The sequence below is a fragment of the Xenopus laevis genome, chromosome 1L, assembly GCF_017654675.1.
Source record: "Xenopus laevis strain J_2021 chromosome 1L, Xenopus_laevis_v10.1, whole genome shotgun sequence".
In the NCBI taxonomy this organism is placed as follows: Eukaryota; Metazoa; Chordata; class Amphibia; order Anura; family Pipidae; genus Xenopus; species Xenopus laevis.
Genome location: NC_054371.1, coordinates 99,891,482 through 99,910,198, shown reverse-complemented (window position 1 = coordinate 99,910,198; position 18,717 = coordinate 99,891,482). Strand labels below are relative to the sequence as shown.

Sequence of the window (18,717 nt, the reverse complement as noted above, 5' to 3'; positions counted from 1 at the left end):
TTGAGGTCGATTCCGGAATACCAATGTAGTTTACACCAACTCCTGAATTTGGACCAAATCATTTGATATATTTGGTAGCAATTTGTTTGTATGACTGACCAAAGAGGACTATAGAGTTCTGCAGCGGGTCGGGTACCTGCAAAAAAGAAGGTAACCTGTGGGTTGCGGGCAGAAGTTTCGGATGCGGGTATAGACGTGGGTCGGCAGTTCTGCGGGTCGGGCATATTCTCAATAGCAAGTTTTACCCTTTTTTCCTGACCACGCCTACTTGTCACTTCCGGTTTACAATGACCGCACTTCCTGATTCTTGATGGTCAGTAGGTTGTGGATCGGGTTGCGGATAAAGTACTTGTGGGTTGGGTAGCGGGTCCAAGCAGGTAAGAATGTGGGTTTTACAAGTTGGCTTCCCTTCTAGGCCATTAAGTCCACTTGGGGTACCTCCCAGCAAACACAGATTTGTTGAAAAACCTATGGGTTGAAAGCCCACTCTCCCAGGAATATATCTTTCCTACTTAGGTAGTCTGCCCAAGAATTTGCAGTGCCTTTTATGTGTATTGCCTGTAGTCCAAGAAGATTTTCCTCTGCCCATTCAAATATTTTTTTGTGGCCTTAAAATAAGCTCCTTGCACCGCCCTGATGGTTTATATAGAACGCAGCTGCCACATTGTTGTTTGAATCTGATCAAGACAACCTTTTGCCTGAGCCTTGAACAACAGAAGAGCTCCCCCAAATAGTCTCCAACTCTAAGGAATTTGCTGGAAATTTTCTTATTTGACTGTCCCAACTGCCTTGATGTGAAATGGTGTTTAAATGAACTCCCCAACATCTCTTGCTGGCGTTTGTCGTAAGAACCATGGGTTAACTGTAAACTTTTTTCAAAATACTTACCCGGAGCCACCAAAGCAGAGATTCTCTTACCATTGAGGAAAGACTAGTAGTTCTATCTAGTGACCTTTCTTGTCGGTCCCAAGTACTTAACAGGAAATTTTGTAAAATTTTGTAATTTTACTTTGACAATTTTTTTTGATATCGGTCTTTGGGCAGAAAAAGCTTTCCTGACTTTGTATCGAAGATGAACCCTAGAATTGTTTTGTCCAAATAAGAAAGAATAGATACTCACAGAGACCTTAGGTGTGATGCCACAACTGCCAGAATTTTCATGAACACTCTTGGAGCACTTGATATAACAAAAGGAAGGGCCCGCAAACTGTTGGATGTCCCAGAAGAAGAACCTTATTTTGCTGACAAATCTATTGATTTATGTTAATTTTATAATAGTTCTGAACTCTATATATGACTTTGGGACGAGGAAAACAGTAGATTAAAAACCTTGAAATTCTTGAGCTTTTGACACAGGACGTAACACCCCCTGAACTATGAATTCTTGGATAGCGAAAGAAAGGCTTTTCCCACCAATCTGCTTGAAGAGGTATCTGACAATTAAACGTGGTGGCAGTTTTAAAAGGAATTTCATTGTCTATTGTCTCCAAGTGGCGTAGAAGTGATTTAACCTGCCTCCCAAGAAGTTGGCATAATGCAAAAAATTATTTGTTTCCAAAGGAAGGGCGCCCCCTACCCCTTGTCTGTTTATCTTTTTGAGAAGATTATTCTCTTTAGCCTTTGTTATATCACCAGTCCTGCACAGCTTTAGAGGATGGGGCTCTGTATGAATGAAAAAAAATGCTTTTTAGAATTACGCCTATTTTGAGGAACCTAACCTTAGCATCAGATTTCTTTTCCACCAATGAGTAGATTTCTTAGCCAAACAGCTTCTCCCCTTACAAAGGGATTTGATTTTTTTGAAGCTATATCAGTTGCCCATGGTTTGAGCCAAAGAGCTTTATGTGTTAGGGTAGAAAAAGCTGTAGTTTTAGCACACATATCAACAGAGGCAAGTGCTGCTTTAGTTAGAAAATCAGATGCCATAAAAGAATTGAGAAATCCTTCAAAAGCATTTCTCTAGGAACACCTTTCTTAAAGGAAAACTATACCCCCAAAATGAATACTTAAGCAACGGATAGTTTATATCAAATTGAATGACATATTAAAGAATCTTACCAAACTGGAATATATATTTACATAAATATTGCCCTTTTACATCTCTTGCCTTGAACCACCATTTCGTGACTCTATCTGTGCTGCCTCAGAGATCACCTGACCAGAAATACTACAACACTAACTGTAACAGGAAGAAGTGAGGAAGCAAAAGGCAGAACTCTGTCTGTTAATTGGCTCATGTGACCTTACATGTGGTTTGTATGTGTGCACAGTGAATCTTATGATCTCAGGGGGCGGCCCTTATTTTTTAAAATGGCAATTTTCTATTTATGATTACCCAATGTCACATACTACTAAAAAAGTATATTATTATGATAATGGTTCATTTACATGAAGCAGGGTTTTACACATGAGCTGTTTTACTCAGTATCTTTTAATAGAGACCTACATTGTTTGGGGGGTATAGTTTTCCTTTAATTCCCTTCTGTAATTGACAACTAGATACATATTTCCTTCTATAATTGACAACAAGATACATAGCAGAAACATAAGCTTTTACGAATGGTAGTGCATTTAACAGTTTGAGCAACAGGGGAATCCCAGCTTTTACAGTCATATTGATGAAAGGGTAAAAGAGCTAAAAACCTTTTTAGAATAGAACGTTTTCTCTCTGTATTTTTCCATTCTGCTTTAATTCTGCAGGGTCAGACATAGCGGAAACATAAGTAAAAGTGTACTTCATATACGGTCTTAAATATAAGTGTACACAAAGCAGAGCGGGACTTACCAGCAGAGGCAGGGGATAGGCATGTGGACCAGTCTACAGGAAGTGTTTCAGGAGGCAGCCAGAGAAGCAGTCTGCAATGCTATCCGCCACTGTCTCATTAAGTACACAGATCCGGAAGTACTGCCTCCCGGGTTTTGCTGAGCCCGTGTGATGCCATGACATCAGCCATACTCCCAAAGCCCAAAGAATAGAATGGGTACGAAAAAAACAATTAAGGGGCAGGTGGGGGGGGGAGCGTTGTGGTCAGCAGAACAATCGCTACCAGCCCCATAACACATAAGCTGCAGTGGAGGGACGCAAAATGCAAACCCGTACCACCATAACCCGCAGGGCACAGGAGGGACAACCCCTCCCAGGGAGCACAATCCAGAGTGGCTCCTGCAGCCAAACTACTGCAGTAGTTTAAAATAACAAATGTAAATGTTATCTACCCGCAGGTGGGAAAAACATTGAGGTATGGGGAGAGGGCGTGCGGGCTATATGGGAGTGGCATGTTTTTTTTTTCTAACTACAGGTAGAAGCCAATCTCATATGTAAGTACTGCCTGTAGGCATGAGAGGGAATAAAAAAAAATAAAAAAAAAATATATATATATATATATATATATATATATATATATATATATATATATATATATATATATATATATATACTGTATGTATATAGATATATATATATATATACACACACACACACACCCGGTTAGGTCCATAAATATTTAGACAGACAACTTTTTTTTCTAATTTTGGTTCTGTACATGCAGAGGATTGTGAGAATGGTTACAGACAATCCGAAGATCACCTCCAAAGACCTGCAAGAACATCTTGCTGCAGATGGTGTATCTGTACATTGTTCTACAATTCAGTGCAATTTGACCAAAGAACTTCTGTAAGGCAGGGTGATGAGAAAGAAGCCCTTTCAGCACTCACGCCACAAACAGTCGCTTATTGTATGCAAAAGCTCATTTAGACAAGCCACAGTCAGTTTGGAACAAAGTGCTTTGGACTGATGAGACAAAAATGGAGTTATTTAGTCATAACAAAAAGCAATTTACATGGTGGAAGAAGAATACCGCATTCCAAGAAAAACACCTGCTACCTACTGTCAAATTTGGTGGAGGTTTCATCATGCTGTGGGGCTCTGTGGCTAGTTCAGGGACTAGGGCCTTGTTAAAGTCGAGGGTCGGATGAATTCAACCCAATATCAACGAAATCTTTAGGATAATGTTCAAGCATCAGTCACAAAGTTGAAGTTACGCAGGGGTTGGATATTCTAACAAGACAATGACCCTAAACACACTTCGAAATCTACAAAGGCATTTGGGGAGAAGTACAATATTCTGGAATGGCCGTCACAGTCCCCCGATTTGAATATCATCGAAAATCGATGGGATTATTTGAAGCAGGCAGCCATCAAATTTAACTGAATTGGAGAGATTTTGTATGGACAAATGGTCAATAGCGCCATCCAGGCACTCATCAAAGGGGCGTGTAGGGGCTGTTACATTTAAAAAACGAGCCTCAACTAAGTATTGATGTAATATCTCTGTTGGAGTGCCCAAATTTACGCACCTGTCTAATTTTGTAAGGATGCATATTTTCTGTTAATCCAATAAACTTTTTGTAGTGTTTATTCTTTAAAGATGCAGAATTACCACGTTTAAACTGTAGTGCAATAGGATATGTGCTAAACATACATTTTACATAGCAACATAGTAAGTTATTTTGAAAAAGAGACACACAAGCCATCAAGTTCAACCTTTCAACTCTATTTTAACAAGCCTAACTGCTAGTTGCCTCTTTTTTTTTTTTTTTTTAGCTAGTAAGAGTGAAATCTGTATATTTATTTCTTGCACTAAACCCAAAACTGAAAGTAAAATCTAATTCCACTTCCTTGTTCGTATAACCCCAAGGAAAATAAATCAGTCCTTTGAGAAGCCTTTTGTCTAATGAGTCGTTTGTTATCACACAGCCTGTCGGGGTAAATCAATGGTTTGTTTTCACAGCTGGCTTTTATTTTTGACGTTTTTATATTCAGTTTTCAAAACAAACAAAACAAAAGCAGAGGTAAAAGGAAAGAGTAAAATAAATGTAGATGAGGTAGAGTGGTAAATGAGCCAGTCGTTGACAGGGTTTGTGCAGATAGCAATGAAGCTCATAGGGCTTTGAATATTGCAGGCCAGTCTCTAGCTATATAGACTCATTTTTGTTTAGGAGGCAAATTGGTAATCAGTTTCTGCGAACAGTCAAGGGATGGTTCTGAGGCTTTCCATTGTAATAAAACTGTTTTTTCTCATAGAACAATAATTGCAAGTAACACTTATTGAAGATAAGAGAAGGTCACCCGCAACACCTAGAAGGCATGGCTTTGGGAAGTGCCAACATATCATTGATATAGGTCACAATAGCAGTCCAAATGCTTTGAATTGAAGGGCATTCCCACAACCAACATCTTGATTACATTTAGGGCATCCATGTCTGAGGAAATAACTTTGCAAGCCTGTAAAGGAGTCAGTTAGGCCAGTTTAGAAATTTAGTCTAAAAAGCCTCTCTCTAAATAACTTGGTTATTGTAGGGACTTGGGCAAGGGCACATTTCTTCCTCCAAATCCAGAATGGCTCTCATTTCTCCCATGCTTTGAGCAGGGCATCAGCGGTGGATTGCCAAAGGATAGCTTAAAGTCAAGAAAGTGTTTTACTCAGATCAGGCCTAGTTATACTTCCAAAGTAATATATTTAAGGTGTAGCAGCCTAGTGGAAGCTAAGAGTATGATAGGAATGTTTAAGTTGTAGGTAGCCATAGGAGATAAAACTCTTCCCGCAGAACTGGCAATTGTTTAAGGTCACCATGTGAGAGTGTTCTGCATAGCCTTTATACCCCAGCCCAGCGACTGATATCTGGAACTGCTGAAAGCTTACAAAGTGAAAATTGTTCTCACACTCTGCCTTTAAGACTTTTCAGGTGTGAATGCATCAATCATCTAATGTTACCGCTTTTCCAATACATACTCATCAAATACAGGTTGAGGAGAGCACTCAAGGAGCAGGAACTGCTGTGATCAAGGACACTTGAGAAATGGCACATAAGGCCCGGAACTGCTGAAAGCTGAAGGAGGGATAGATTACCCCATATTGGTGTTTGGGGTGACCACTGCCTCCAGTGGATGTTTTTTTACCTAATCGAGGTAAAAAAAACAAAAAAACAAGTCTCAACCCACTGCAGGCCAGAATCTCCCACAGATTTTACCACTGAATGTTGCCAAATGCCTTGGCCATATCTAATGACACCACAATCCCGCTACCGGCATTATTGTGTGTAAGCGCTATATTGGTAATTGTGTACCATTTTTATAATAAACCTGATTGTATGCAGTGAAATTCTCCCTTCATTTACTGCTGTGGATAGGAATTGTCAGAAGTGTACTTATAAACAGCAGGGGAATACTTCCCAGCCACACATAACTGAAGCAGCTTTGTTTGTTTCCCTGTAGAGCAGTCGGCCACTATGTAGAGATTTGTATTGGATATTATTTTTGCCTTTACATCCCCTTTACTGTTTCCAACTCCAGCTACAGGGACAAATATCACAGAGCGAGATTTAAACAGATAAACTGGGATTCTATTTGGAGGATTATTTTGCTGCAGCCACTGGTTCTGCAAAGTTGGAGAAAGTTTGTATTAAAAAATACAAAAACGATAAGATCCGCATTAGATTACATGACAACACAGGACCCAGTGCAGTCTGCCTGATTATTAATCAGTCTTGCTGTATCGGCTTCTGGTAGATATTATTTAACTTGTGCCATTTTGATAATTTATGACGACCCCTAAGCAGCCCAGACCACACTGAGCATGTGCACAGTATTGGTCTTGCAAAGATTTGCAAAGGTTTTACAAAGTTACAAGATGGTGACCCCCTGTGGCCAACTGAAAGCATAAATCATTTGTTTGATTAGGCCTGTGGTGCAGTAAGTTCATGTTTAGTATAGAAAATACAGCATTTCTAGCCTTGTTCTATTTTAGACTTCCACTTTAAATCCATTTGCCTACTCCCCCCTGTGGATAGGACAGCGCCCTCCAGCACATGATTGAACAACTTAGGGGGCCCTACCAAACAATTTCCAAATGGTAACAACCCCAGACAAAGCAGGGCACAGAAATCAGTTTCTGCAAACAGTCAAGGGATGGTTCTGAGGCTTTCCATTGTAATAAAACTGTATTTTCTCATAGAACAATAATTGCAAGTAACACTTATTGAAGATAAGAGAAGGTCACCCGCAACACCTAGAAGGCATGGCTTTGGGAAGTGCCAACATATCATTCATATAGGTCACAATAGCAGTCCAAATGCTTTGAATTGAAGGGCATTCCCACAACCAACATCTTGATTACATTTAGGGCATCCATGTCTGAGGAAATAACTTTGCAAGCCTTTAAAGGAGTCAGTTAGGCCAGTTTAGAAATTTAGTCTAAAAAGCCTCTCTCTAAATAACTTGGTTATTGTAGGGACTTGGGCAAGGGCACATTTCTTCCTCCAAATCCAGAATGGCTCTCATTTCTCCCATGCTTTGAGCAGGGCATCAGCGGTGGATTGCCAAAGGATAGCTTAAAGTCAAGAAAGTGTTTTACTCAGATCAGGCCTAGTTATACTTCCAAAGTAATATATTTAAGGTGTAGCAGCCTAGTGGAAGCTAAGAGTATGATAGGAATGTTTAAGTTGTAGGTAGCCATAGGAGATAAAACTCTTCCCGCAGAACTGGCAATTGTTTAAGGTCACCATGTGAGAGTGTTCTGCATAGCCTTTATACCCCAGCCCAGCGACTGATATCTGGAACTGCTGAAAGCTTACAAAGTGAAAATTGTTCTCACACTCTGCCTTTAAGACTTTTCAGGTGTGAATGCATCAATCATCTAATGTTACCGCTTTTCCAATACATACTCATCAAATACAGGTTGAGGAGAGCACTCAAGGAGCAGGAACTGCTGTGATCAAGGACACTTGAGAAATGGCACATAAGGCCCGGAACTGCTGAAAGCTGAAGGAGGGATAGATTACCCCATATTGGTGTTTGGGGTGACCACTGCCTCCAGTGGATGTTTTTTTACCTAATCGAGGTAAAAAAAACAAAAAAACAAGTCTCAACCCACTGCAGGCCAGAATCTCCCACAGATTTTACCACTGAATGTTGCCAAATGCCTTGGCCATATCTAATGACACCACAATCCCGCTACCGGCATTATTGTGTGTAAGCGCTATATTGGTATAGTGGTGTCTGATATTAATGTCTGTGGCCACAGTGGGCTTCTTACTGAACTGAAAATAGAATTTGACTTAATATTCTGTTTCAGACTGCATCCTGTTTAGTGCAATAAAAAATACACATTCCCCCAAATTAAACAAAAAGGCAAAAAAAGTATGCTTATAACAAGCCCTACCGATTGAACTAATGTTGAGAAAGGTGGCACTGCTCCTTTTATAGTGACCCTTACTTTTTAACATCACGACTTCCTGCCCAATAACCTCCAACAGCAACTGTTCCAACAGCCATCAAAAAGATAATGACCATGTTGTAATCCAGCACAGGTTCATTTGGTGCATACATAGCCACTTTCACAGACTTTCCAAATGTCTGTTAACAAAGAAAAAAAATCATATAATGTATTAGACAATTGGAGAGACACCATTACACTATTAAATTTATAATCAAAATGCAAATACAAGATAATACAAACATCAGATATTGCAGAAGCGGAATTCAATATGCTCTAGGGCGAAATAGTACTTTATATTAATACCTTTACTCTTACTTGTTTTTTATTTTTTGTCTACACAGAGAAAACATTCATAATAAACTAAGGACACATTCTGCTTCCTGGTTCCAGTTGGCAAAGTCAAAACAGTCCTTAGATAGGTTAAGGGAGGGGTTTGTTTATACAGAGGGCTTCTCAATGGACTGCAAAATTGGTTCGACTTTGCTCACTGTGACCATCAGTTTGTACTCTTAATAGGGCAAAATTTACAAATCACTGTAGATATTTCATAATTAAAGCAATGGGCAAGATCTATTCATAGAACAAATGTTGGACAAAAAATATACTGTCCCACTAAGTGAATTTTTTTGAGTGTTAATGCAATACTTACAAACTATATATACACAACTATATGCAGATGTTGCATAAGTATAATCAGCACTTGGGCTACTTCACAGGATCAGCTTCACAACCAAAAAAGTTATTTTGAATTAACTCTGTGCCTTATTTATTAGAATATTATTAGAATTGACTAATGTAGCAGAACATTTCCCTTTACAAAAGGGGGTCCTGGAGACAGCACCCATTGTTCAAGTGTCACTGTGCTACTTATATAAATACCAGGATGCTGCTGGCTATAAATACATGAATACACAGATCTTCATGAGTGTGCTTTCTATTTTGTTATGTGCACAGAGCGGTACTGTTCAACTTCATGGTACCGAGGGCAGGAATTTCTCTGGTCTACGTGGTGGAGGGCTGATAATGGAAGCCACGCCCTGTTTTTAAACCACACCCACATTCCCAAAAAATAAGTTTTAAGATCATGTCCAAATTAATAGTGGTACCACACCAAAAATGTGTCTAGTGCTCATTGCAAGGATTTCACTCATATGAGTCATGTTAAAACACACCCTTGAAGGGCATGTAAAGACAAAAAAATAAAATCCCATTTTTACTTTCTTTAATGAAAAAGAAACCTATCTCCAATATACTTTAATTGTGTACCATTTTTATAATAAACCTGATTGTATGCAGTGAAATTCTCCCTTCATTTACTGCTGTGGATAGGAATTGTCAGAAGTGTACTTATAAACAGCAGGGGAATACTTCCCAGCCACACATAACTGAAGCAGCTTTGTTTGTTTCCCTGTAGAGCAGTCGGCCACTATGTAGAGATTTGTATTGGATATTATTTTTGCCTTTACATCCCCTTTACTGTTTCCAACTCCAGCTACAGGGACAAATATCACAGAGCGAGATTTAAACAGATAAACTGGGATTCTATTTGGAGGATTATTTTGCTGCAGCCACTGGTTCTGCAAAGTTGGAGAAAGTTTGTATTAAAAAATACAAAAACGATAAGATCCGCATTAGATTACATGACAACACAGGACCCAGTGCAGTCTGCCTGATTATTAATCAGTCTTGCTGTATCGGCTTCTGGCAGATATTATTTAACTTGTGCCATTTTGATAATTTATGACGACCCCTAAGCAGCCCAGACCACACTGAGCATGTGCACAGTATTGGTCTTGCAAAGATTTGCAAAGGTTTTACAAAGTTACAAGATGGTGACCCCCTGTGGCCAACTGAAAGCATAAATCATTTGTTTGATTAGGCCTGTGGTGCAGTAAGTTCATGTTTAGTATAGAAAATACAGCATTTCTAGCCTTGTTCTATTTTAGACTTCCACTTTAAATCCATTTGCCTACTCCCCCCTGTGGATAGGACAGCGCCCTCCAGCACATGATTGAACAACTTAGGGGGCCCTACCAAACAATTTCCAAATGGTAACAACCCCAGACAAAGCAGGGCACACACAGGCAGAGCGGGCACACACAGCAGAGCAGGGCACACACAGGCAGAGCATATGATGTGTTAGAGAAATTTGCTATAAAATTAAAGATTTTTTTTAAACAATAAAGGTGAACTAAAATTCCTTACAAGATTTTTGTAACACCTCTTCAAGATTACTCAATCTGACCCACTGCACTAAAATGAGCAAGGTGAGATCTATTAGCCTTAATTAATAGTTGATAGAATTTTACAAAGGGGTTGAAGATGCAGATGCCACTGTGAAATGGCCATCAAAGAAATAGGTGTATAGTAATACATCTTTGTTTTGTTAGTGTCTTTTGCCGTTTATCTTGTCAGAGTAATGTTAGAGTAATAATGTGTCTCCCACTGATAAACATGTAGATCTGCAGATAAATAAGACTCACTGTGCAAATTATTTTTTTACTGAGCATTTTGTGATAAAAGCTTGTCTGCTTTGTTTTGAGAATACAAAATTAAATACTGCCCTGAGAAAGATCTAGAATTTCACACATAAAATATAAATGCTACTGGAGATACTCAGCAGGATTACCAATTATGTTCTTTGAAGGGGCGTACATCGTCAGTGCCCAATATGTTTTCCACCTGTGTAGGGCTGGGGCAGGCGGTGATATTGCAGGGCAGGGAACAATTTGTTAGAAGAGTGGAAATGGTGGGTCAGGTAGAAAAACACCTCAGGGAAGGATTCAACTTTCGAATTTTCTCAGCTACTTACTTTGCCAATGTCCAGCATGTCACTGTAGCTAAGAAGAGCTACTGGAATATCTTTTTCTTCAAACTGACTCTGATTACCCCCTGGTGGTACCTAAAAAAGAATTAAAAGCATCAGTAGCAAACCCCCCCCCCCCCCCACAAGCAGCAAATTGTAGATTATAAAGGTTATGTGTGCAGTGACAACATCTGTACAGTAAGAAAGGTGTCATAAACAAATGCAAAAAGGACAATAATTATGGATATGTATATGCTAATTTAATAAGGTCACTTAACTTGGATAAGGCATTGCCCCCCCCCCCAATGAATACATTCATAAAAGAAAAAACACAACCACCTTATTAGTCCTAAATCCAATTAGTTCTAAATTCCACTCAGTTTCTCCACAAGCTATGGACTAAGTGTGGCACTGGGGTGAGACTGAAATACAGGATAACATTGTAAGCTGAAGTGCGTGTGTGTAGGATTTGTAAAATGATGGGACGTTAAAGGAGTTTCTCTGTCAAATTGATGTAAATTGCCTGATTTAAAATCTGGAAAGTCTGCATTTAAACTACACTGTATGCAAACCATATGGGCTGGAAATAAATATCATTAATTTTAAAATCCTCCAAGGCGAGGTAGATTTCTTGGTCAGTCAATTGATGCTTTCACATTGGTGCTTAGACCTTAGGTTTAATAACCCCTCAACAACATGGTGGGCTCTTCTGAAGCTCTAGCCAAACTTTTGTATAGAATGCCCGGCATTTCAAAAAGCTCTCAAGCATTTCTGGGGACCTCAGCCAGTCTGGTCAAGGTGAACAGATCTTAAGGGCATTTTAATGCACTTCCAGAATTTAAAAGACGAGATGCATTTGAAATGAAACACTTATATAATATCTTAGCTAATGGGGAATACAAACAGATCCAATCACTAAATAAGAGCCACCTTTTGCCTCTGACAATGTTCTTTAGGTACTTAAAACTCCTAATAGGCCAATAGCAATATCTGAACCAAGTTCCTCAACCAGGTATATCTTACTCCCTACAGATTGCCCAAGCTGTATCCAAAAACCTCCGATGTATGCCCAAATAACTACTAAGAGGCGGGCTCCTTCCTTCATGTATTTCGGAATTATTTGCTCATCCAGCAATTCTCATGCCTCAGAGACTTTGTATCTTCCAAATATCCTCTAACGGAAAGTCTGCCTTCTAGGTATTGTGGAAGATGTAGGATTGAAACTATGTGCTAAACTATGCTATCTTCGGCTATCTTACAGTAAGCCATCTTTCTGTACTGGAAGAGTACCACTCCATGATATATGGAGAGACTGCTCAAATAAGTTTAAGGCAATTTGGGGTAAATAGGTTACGAACCAAAATTAATCTGTAAATCTTACTGTATAATGAATTAGGACCCACTGGCTCTATTTACTCCTTTCCTATTACTGTTTTTTTCCTGTTCTCAATGTTTAAAATACTCAATGTATGTATAAAGTAGTGAATGCAAAAAAGAACCTACCAGTCTTTCCCTGCTGACAATTAGAAGGCCTCTTGCTCCATTGATCTGCGCCAGTCGCACTTTCTCATAAAATGTGCAGTTCCCTCGCATGACCATTGGGATGCGATTAATGAATCCCCTTTCTGGCACATCTGAGGGTGAACAAAGTGCAGTTTCAGTTTCATTCTGGAGTTGCAAGAGGCCCTAAAACACAGAGTAAAGAAACAAGTTTTCAGTTTTTTAAACGCAATTTTCAGTAAATTTTCACCAATGCTTACTTCATATCTAGTTAAGAACAGGTAGTGTTAACCAAGAAATGTAAAGTTAACAAGGATCAACCAAAATGCAAGATTAACTGCTCAAACTTCAGTGTTTATTATTTAACACAACATGTTTCAAGACTCTTTGTCCTTAGTGGTATTACGTTTCAGTAAACAAATGTTAAAGGACAAGATAAGGTGGATGTACCAAATTATGTCTTAGTAGGAAAATGCAAAGAACACCAGCAAATAGGCTAGAGCAGGGCTGTCCAACTGGTGCCCCTCCCTTTTGTGGCCCACCCACCTACCTGCTGTGTTTGCTTACTATGTGTACGATTTAAATGGTATCTCTACAGAGATTAACTGGCCCCTGCATTGTTTAAACCTAAAATTCAGACTGAAATGAACAGGGGAGATCTAAGAAGTAAGGGCTTTTTAAAGGTAGAAGGCAGCCATAAATGTGGTAGTCGTAGATGTATAACTTGCCAACATATGAAAATTTCAAAAGAATTTAAGTCTACGGTGACAAACACCAGCTTTAAAATAAGAGACTATATTAATTGTAACACATCCACAGTGGTTTACTTGATAACATGTCTGAAATGTCAGAAACAATATGTGGGCTGCACAAGAAGAACGCTAAAAAAGCGAATACGGGAACATCTGAGTCAAATCCAAAAACAGTTGAAAAAAGTAATATAACGAGACAATTTTTAAAATGTAATGGAAGTGATGTAACATACTTTTCTGTACAGGGAATAGAAAAAGTAAGATTGGGGAGTAGAGGAGGTAATCTGGCAGGGCTGCTAGCAAAAAGAGAAATGTTTTAGATTTTTTATTTGCATACTCGGTTACCACTTGGTCTGAACTACGAGTTTGATGTAACGTTTTACTTAAATCATAATGTAATTGGATATATTTATAATGAGGTGGATGTAGAGATATATGGGACAACTAAGATAATGTGATATATACAAATAATAATATCAGGATAGAGAACCTAACTTAATGAGGCAGTGATTGCTAGTTAAATGTCTATTTGAATTTGGGTATCCTAATATGTTAATTGAATAGGTTTGAGATTTAACAGAGTATAGGCAGAAAAACAATGTTAATATGACCAAATTGATGAGATGTGTATGTTGCTTTAAAAAAAGAAACGTGAGGTGGCAACACGTGATTGGTTTTAACGTTTGGGGAGGGATTTTCTGGGGTATAAATTTTGTGACCAAGTGTAACAACAGTAATGCCTATGAATAAGTGCCTGTGGGTGCGAAACGCGTAAGGCGGAGTATCAATTGGTCTGTATGCCTACTTTTTAATATTTATGCTGAATAAAGAGTGACTTTTTAACTTTGAGAGAATTGATTTGGAATATATCTTTGGATTTTTGACTTGGGTGCCCTTTTGAATTGGGGGCTATATTCCAGCATCTTTTGGCCCTTTCTTGACAGGCCTTTATAGACTGCAGCAGCTGAGTAAGAATTGTTTTTTTAAAATTCAGACTGTCCTATATTGTTCATACACTGTATTGCACACATGTTCAATGTTCACACTTGTGACACCTCTATTGTTCACATCCCAAAACCCTGTACTGTTCACACCCGAGACCTAGAATGAAACTGCTAACATTGTTCACACTTTATACAAAATGCTAATGGAGCACCGGCACTGTGTCACTGTATGTAGCGGTCCTGATGGATTTCCCTGTCTCTTGCTCTGTTCTGCCTTCCATATGCTCCCTGTGAGTGCCCTGCTCCGCCTGTGTGTGACATACTCTGCCAGTGTGTTCCCTGATCTGCCTGTGTGTGCCCTGCTCTGTCTGTGTGTGACATACTATGCCTGTGTGTGCCCTGCTCTGCCTGTGAAACATAAACCTGGTATTTGTTCTGGGAGTTTGTTAGCATTTGAAAATAAATTATTATTAGGGGCCCTTAAGGTGTTTAATCATGTGCTGGGATGCTGTGTTATCCAATGAGAAGAGGAGGCATATGGATTTAATGGGGTGTCGTAGGGGGTGGTGGATCCTCGGGACAAGGAATATTTGGTGAGAACACAACCTATTGTCCCGATATTCCACCACCTCCCTAAAATACACAGGCCATTGTCATCCCCAGAAGGTAGACCTATTGTGGCCAGTATAGGGTCAGTCAATGAAGGCACTCGGATTGGGTGGATGCTTGCTTGAACCCCTTGGTACCTCAATTGGATTCTTTTATTAGGGATTCAGGTCACTTGTTGGATAAGTTGTCTACCGTGAAATGGTTAGACACGTACACATTGGTCACAATGGATGTGAAGTCATTTTACTCAATGATACCACATACATTAGGCGTCATCGCCATCACAGAGACACTGAGGGATGCACAACAATATACGGAAGACTTCATTCACTTCACACTTTTAGTTTTAGAATATTTGTTAACACACAATTTTTTTTACTTTGATGGGGGTTTTTACCTCCAGAGACGCGGGACCGCCATGGGGGCTTCCTTTGCCCCTTCCTACGCTAACCTCTGTATGAGGTGGTGGGAGCGGTCCCGCGTCTATGGAACTGAAAACCCCTTCCGCCAACACATAATATGGTATGGCCGCTATATAGACGAACCTGTTGTTCATATGGGGCGGTCCACAAGAGTTGATTGGTGATTTTCATACTTATTTAAATGATAACCAGCACAACCTAAATTTTTCACTAGAGCACAATCATCTGGAGATCAATTTTCTGGATCTTAATTTAAGAGGTAATTATCTGAGGGGAGGCATTGAATCCAACATTTTTAGAAAACCGACGGCAGGCAATACAATATTAAAAGCTAATAGTTGTCATCCTAAGCACACTATACACAGTATCCCTTATAGCCAGTTTGTTAGGTATAGAAGGAATTACAGTCAAGATGATACTTTTAACGAACAATCCCGATTGCTGGGAGAGAGGCTTTGTAGGCGGGCTACTCAAAAGAGATTGTAAGGACATCATTTGATAAAGCAGGGAGGTCAATTAAGAAAAATGGTTCCCGTTTGCACTCTAATCCCAAGGCCAAGACACATGCCACTAAAGGGGAGAATCAAGTCCATTTTAGAACAGAATATAGTGAAGCGTACAATAAAATCTGCGGCATCATTAGGAAACATATTCCAGTGTTATACAATGATGCTACGCTAGCGGAGACTCTGAAGTCGACAGACATCAGATATGTCGCAAAGAAAGCCCCCACACTAGGAAACATTTTGGCACCTAGTTTGGTGACCAAAGGTTCAAACAATCCTAATAGCACCTGGCTTTCGGTTAGAGGCACATATAGATGTGGGACAATGCCATGCAAGACATGCACGGTTATCTCCACAGGACCTGACTTCAAGTCCAATGTTACGGGGAGGACTTTTCAAAATTATGGCTTCTATAATTGTAATACTAAGAGAGTTATCTATCTACTGGAATGTACATTTTGTGGGAAACAATATGTGGGACGTACAACCCGTTGCCTAAAGTAAAGGGTTAGCGAGCATATTAGGGTGATTGACAAAAAAGATGAGGGATCTCCTGTGGGCAAACACTTTGCCCTATGTTCTTCAAGAGGTATCCAGGACCTGGCTGTTAAAGTCAATGAACAGGTAAAGGCACCATTTAGAGGGGGTGACCCACTACATTCTATTAATTTAAGGGAAGCCTTCTGGGTCCTAAAACTTGAAACGAGAACACCAAAAGGCTTGAATACAAGATATGATATTACTTATCTATACGGATATACGCAAAATATAGGTTATATCATTTGAATATATATACCTCCATTGGATCCAGGTCAAGATACAGGACAACCCATTAGGATATCTGGGTTTGTCCATGTAATAACCACATAAGCTAATGGAAGTCCAACCTATAGCTTCCGATAGAATCTGACTATGTAAAAAATCCAATGCATTCAGTAGTTGTGGAACAAATCCAGGGCAGCAACTTGTCTGCAAAGTTCTTTATTGGGATAATGTGTAACTCATTATCCCAATAAAGAACTTTGCAGACAAGTTGCTGCCCTGGATTTGTTCCACAACTACTGAATGCATTGAACTATTGGGTATTACACACAGAATACCTGTGGAAGAAGCCAACAAAGAAATTCGGTGAGCTTGCTCTGAATACTATATTTGTATGTAAAAAATCCCCCCAAAATGTATTGGAATTTCCCCCCCCTTCTCTCTTCCTTCCCCCCCCCCTCCACATATGCATACATCCACCTTTATATCTTAGTATACCTAAGTACAAATACAATACACAGATAAATAGAAAAAGGAAATACTGGAATAATAAGATATAAAATAAATAAGAGTTGATTTGTCTTAGGATAAACTCAATAGTAAGTATTTAAGATATTACTACAAGGCTATATTTCAACTCTAATTGATATCTGTACGCAATTTCCAAGGCAAAAAATTCCCTTTCCCTTCTTTTGTTTTATATATTTTAGCAGAGTGTGGTTGGTTTTATTGATTACAAAGCATAATAATGTATAAGAAAATATACATGTATTTTTTAGCCGCAATAATTTTTATAACCAGTAGAGGTTGCTAGAGATCTATTGTTTATTATAATGCATGTGTTCGACTCATTTTGTGAGCCTATGATTAACGGAAGGTGTTCCCAAAACGCGTAAGGCCTATGTATTTCTAAAGTACTCAGCAATAAAATCCTGTTCTTTACCGGAGTGCCGTCCTGTTCGTGTATTTACTGTTGGCAGTGGGGACGCTGCGGACTGAGCACCCGGCACTATAGGGGAGCAGCTAAGTGGTGGTGAGTTGAAGTGGTCCTAATTGGTTTCGTGTACTCTGCCAGTGTGTTCCCTGATCTGCCTGTGTGTGTGTGCCCTGCTCTGTCTGTGCCCTGCTCTGGCTGTGTGTGACATACTATGCCTGTGTGTGCCCTGCTCTGCCTGTGAAACATAAACCTAGTATTTGTTCTGGGAGTTTGTTAGCGTTTGAAAATAAATTATTATTAGGGGCCCCTAAGGTGTTTAATCATGTGCTGGGATGCTGTGTTATCCAATGAGAAGAGGAGGCATGTGGATTTAAGGGTATATCTTAATATGACAACTTTTTTCACATATGAGTGATAGGGATATACCTGCAGTGAGCACCAACCATGTGGTTTTTTGGTGTGCTACCACAATTAATGTGGATATGATCTTGTGGTAACATGGGTGTGGTTTAAAGTGGGTGTGGTTTTAAAAAAACAGGAAGTGGTCAACACTGTCTTCCATTATCGGCCCTCTACTATCTAGGCCAGAAAAATTTAGGCCCTTGGGACCACAGAAGTTGGACAGCACTGGGCTAGAGTATGCCTTATATTTATGTTAGCATCCCAATCCTACGTCAATCGCTATCCACTCTTCTTTCAATCATGTATCCTTTTATTTTTCTATTTACTTTTTTAGTGTGCATCCTCTCCCCATCTCGGTTTCCCTCTTTTACCTTCTGCTTCCTGTCATTTACAGTCATATAAAAGAGTTTGAGAAGCCCTCCTAATTCTTTGGAGTTTTGTTTATCATTGACTGAGCTTTTCAGAGTAGCAAATTCCTTTTAAAGGAGAAGGAAAGGTAATTTTTTAAACCTATCTTTAAATGTTGCATGGGTGCTCCCCTCCTGAACCGCATTACTTTTGCTGCCCAATTCGTTCTCCTTCACTCACACCGTCCTGTTGAAGTTTCTGCCGCTTCTAAACTTTGCGGCTGCCATGTTAACAGAGTGCATGTCACGTCCTGTGTATCCCTGTCTGAACTGCCCATGTGCTAAATTGAGTCCATCCCCATGACCTCTCGCGTCACTTATACAAGTAAAGCCACAAACAGCCTCTCTTTGCTGCATCTCTCTACCCAGTGAAATCTTTGAAATGTTCTGAAAT

At 39.5% G+C, this 18,717-nt stretch overlaps 1 protein-coding gene across 7 annotated transcripts in view; it reads right to left on the bottom strand.

Moving 5' to 3' along the window:
* sppl2b.L (signal peptide peptidase like 2B L homeolog) overlaps positions 1 to 18,717 on the bottom strand; it is a 53,025-nt gene that overhangs the window by 17,137 nt on the left and 17,171 nt on the right. For 6 of the 7 annotated variants that reach the window (XM_041561005.1, XM_041561010.1, XM_041560988.1 and 3 more), the window contains 3 exons: positions 12,586 to 12,768; positions 11,089 to 11,178; positions 8,274 to 8,413 (listed from right to left, as the gene is read on the bottom strand). In XM_041561005.1, coding sequence (XP_041416939.1) covers positions 8,274 to 8,413; positions 11,089 to 11,178; positions 12,586 to 12,768 — 413 coding nt within the window. The remainder of the gene's footprint in view (positions 1 to 8,273; positions 8,414 to 11,088; positions 11,179 to 12,585; positions 12,769 to 18,717) is intronic. The other variant, XM_041561001.1, reaches the window with a different exon arrangement.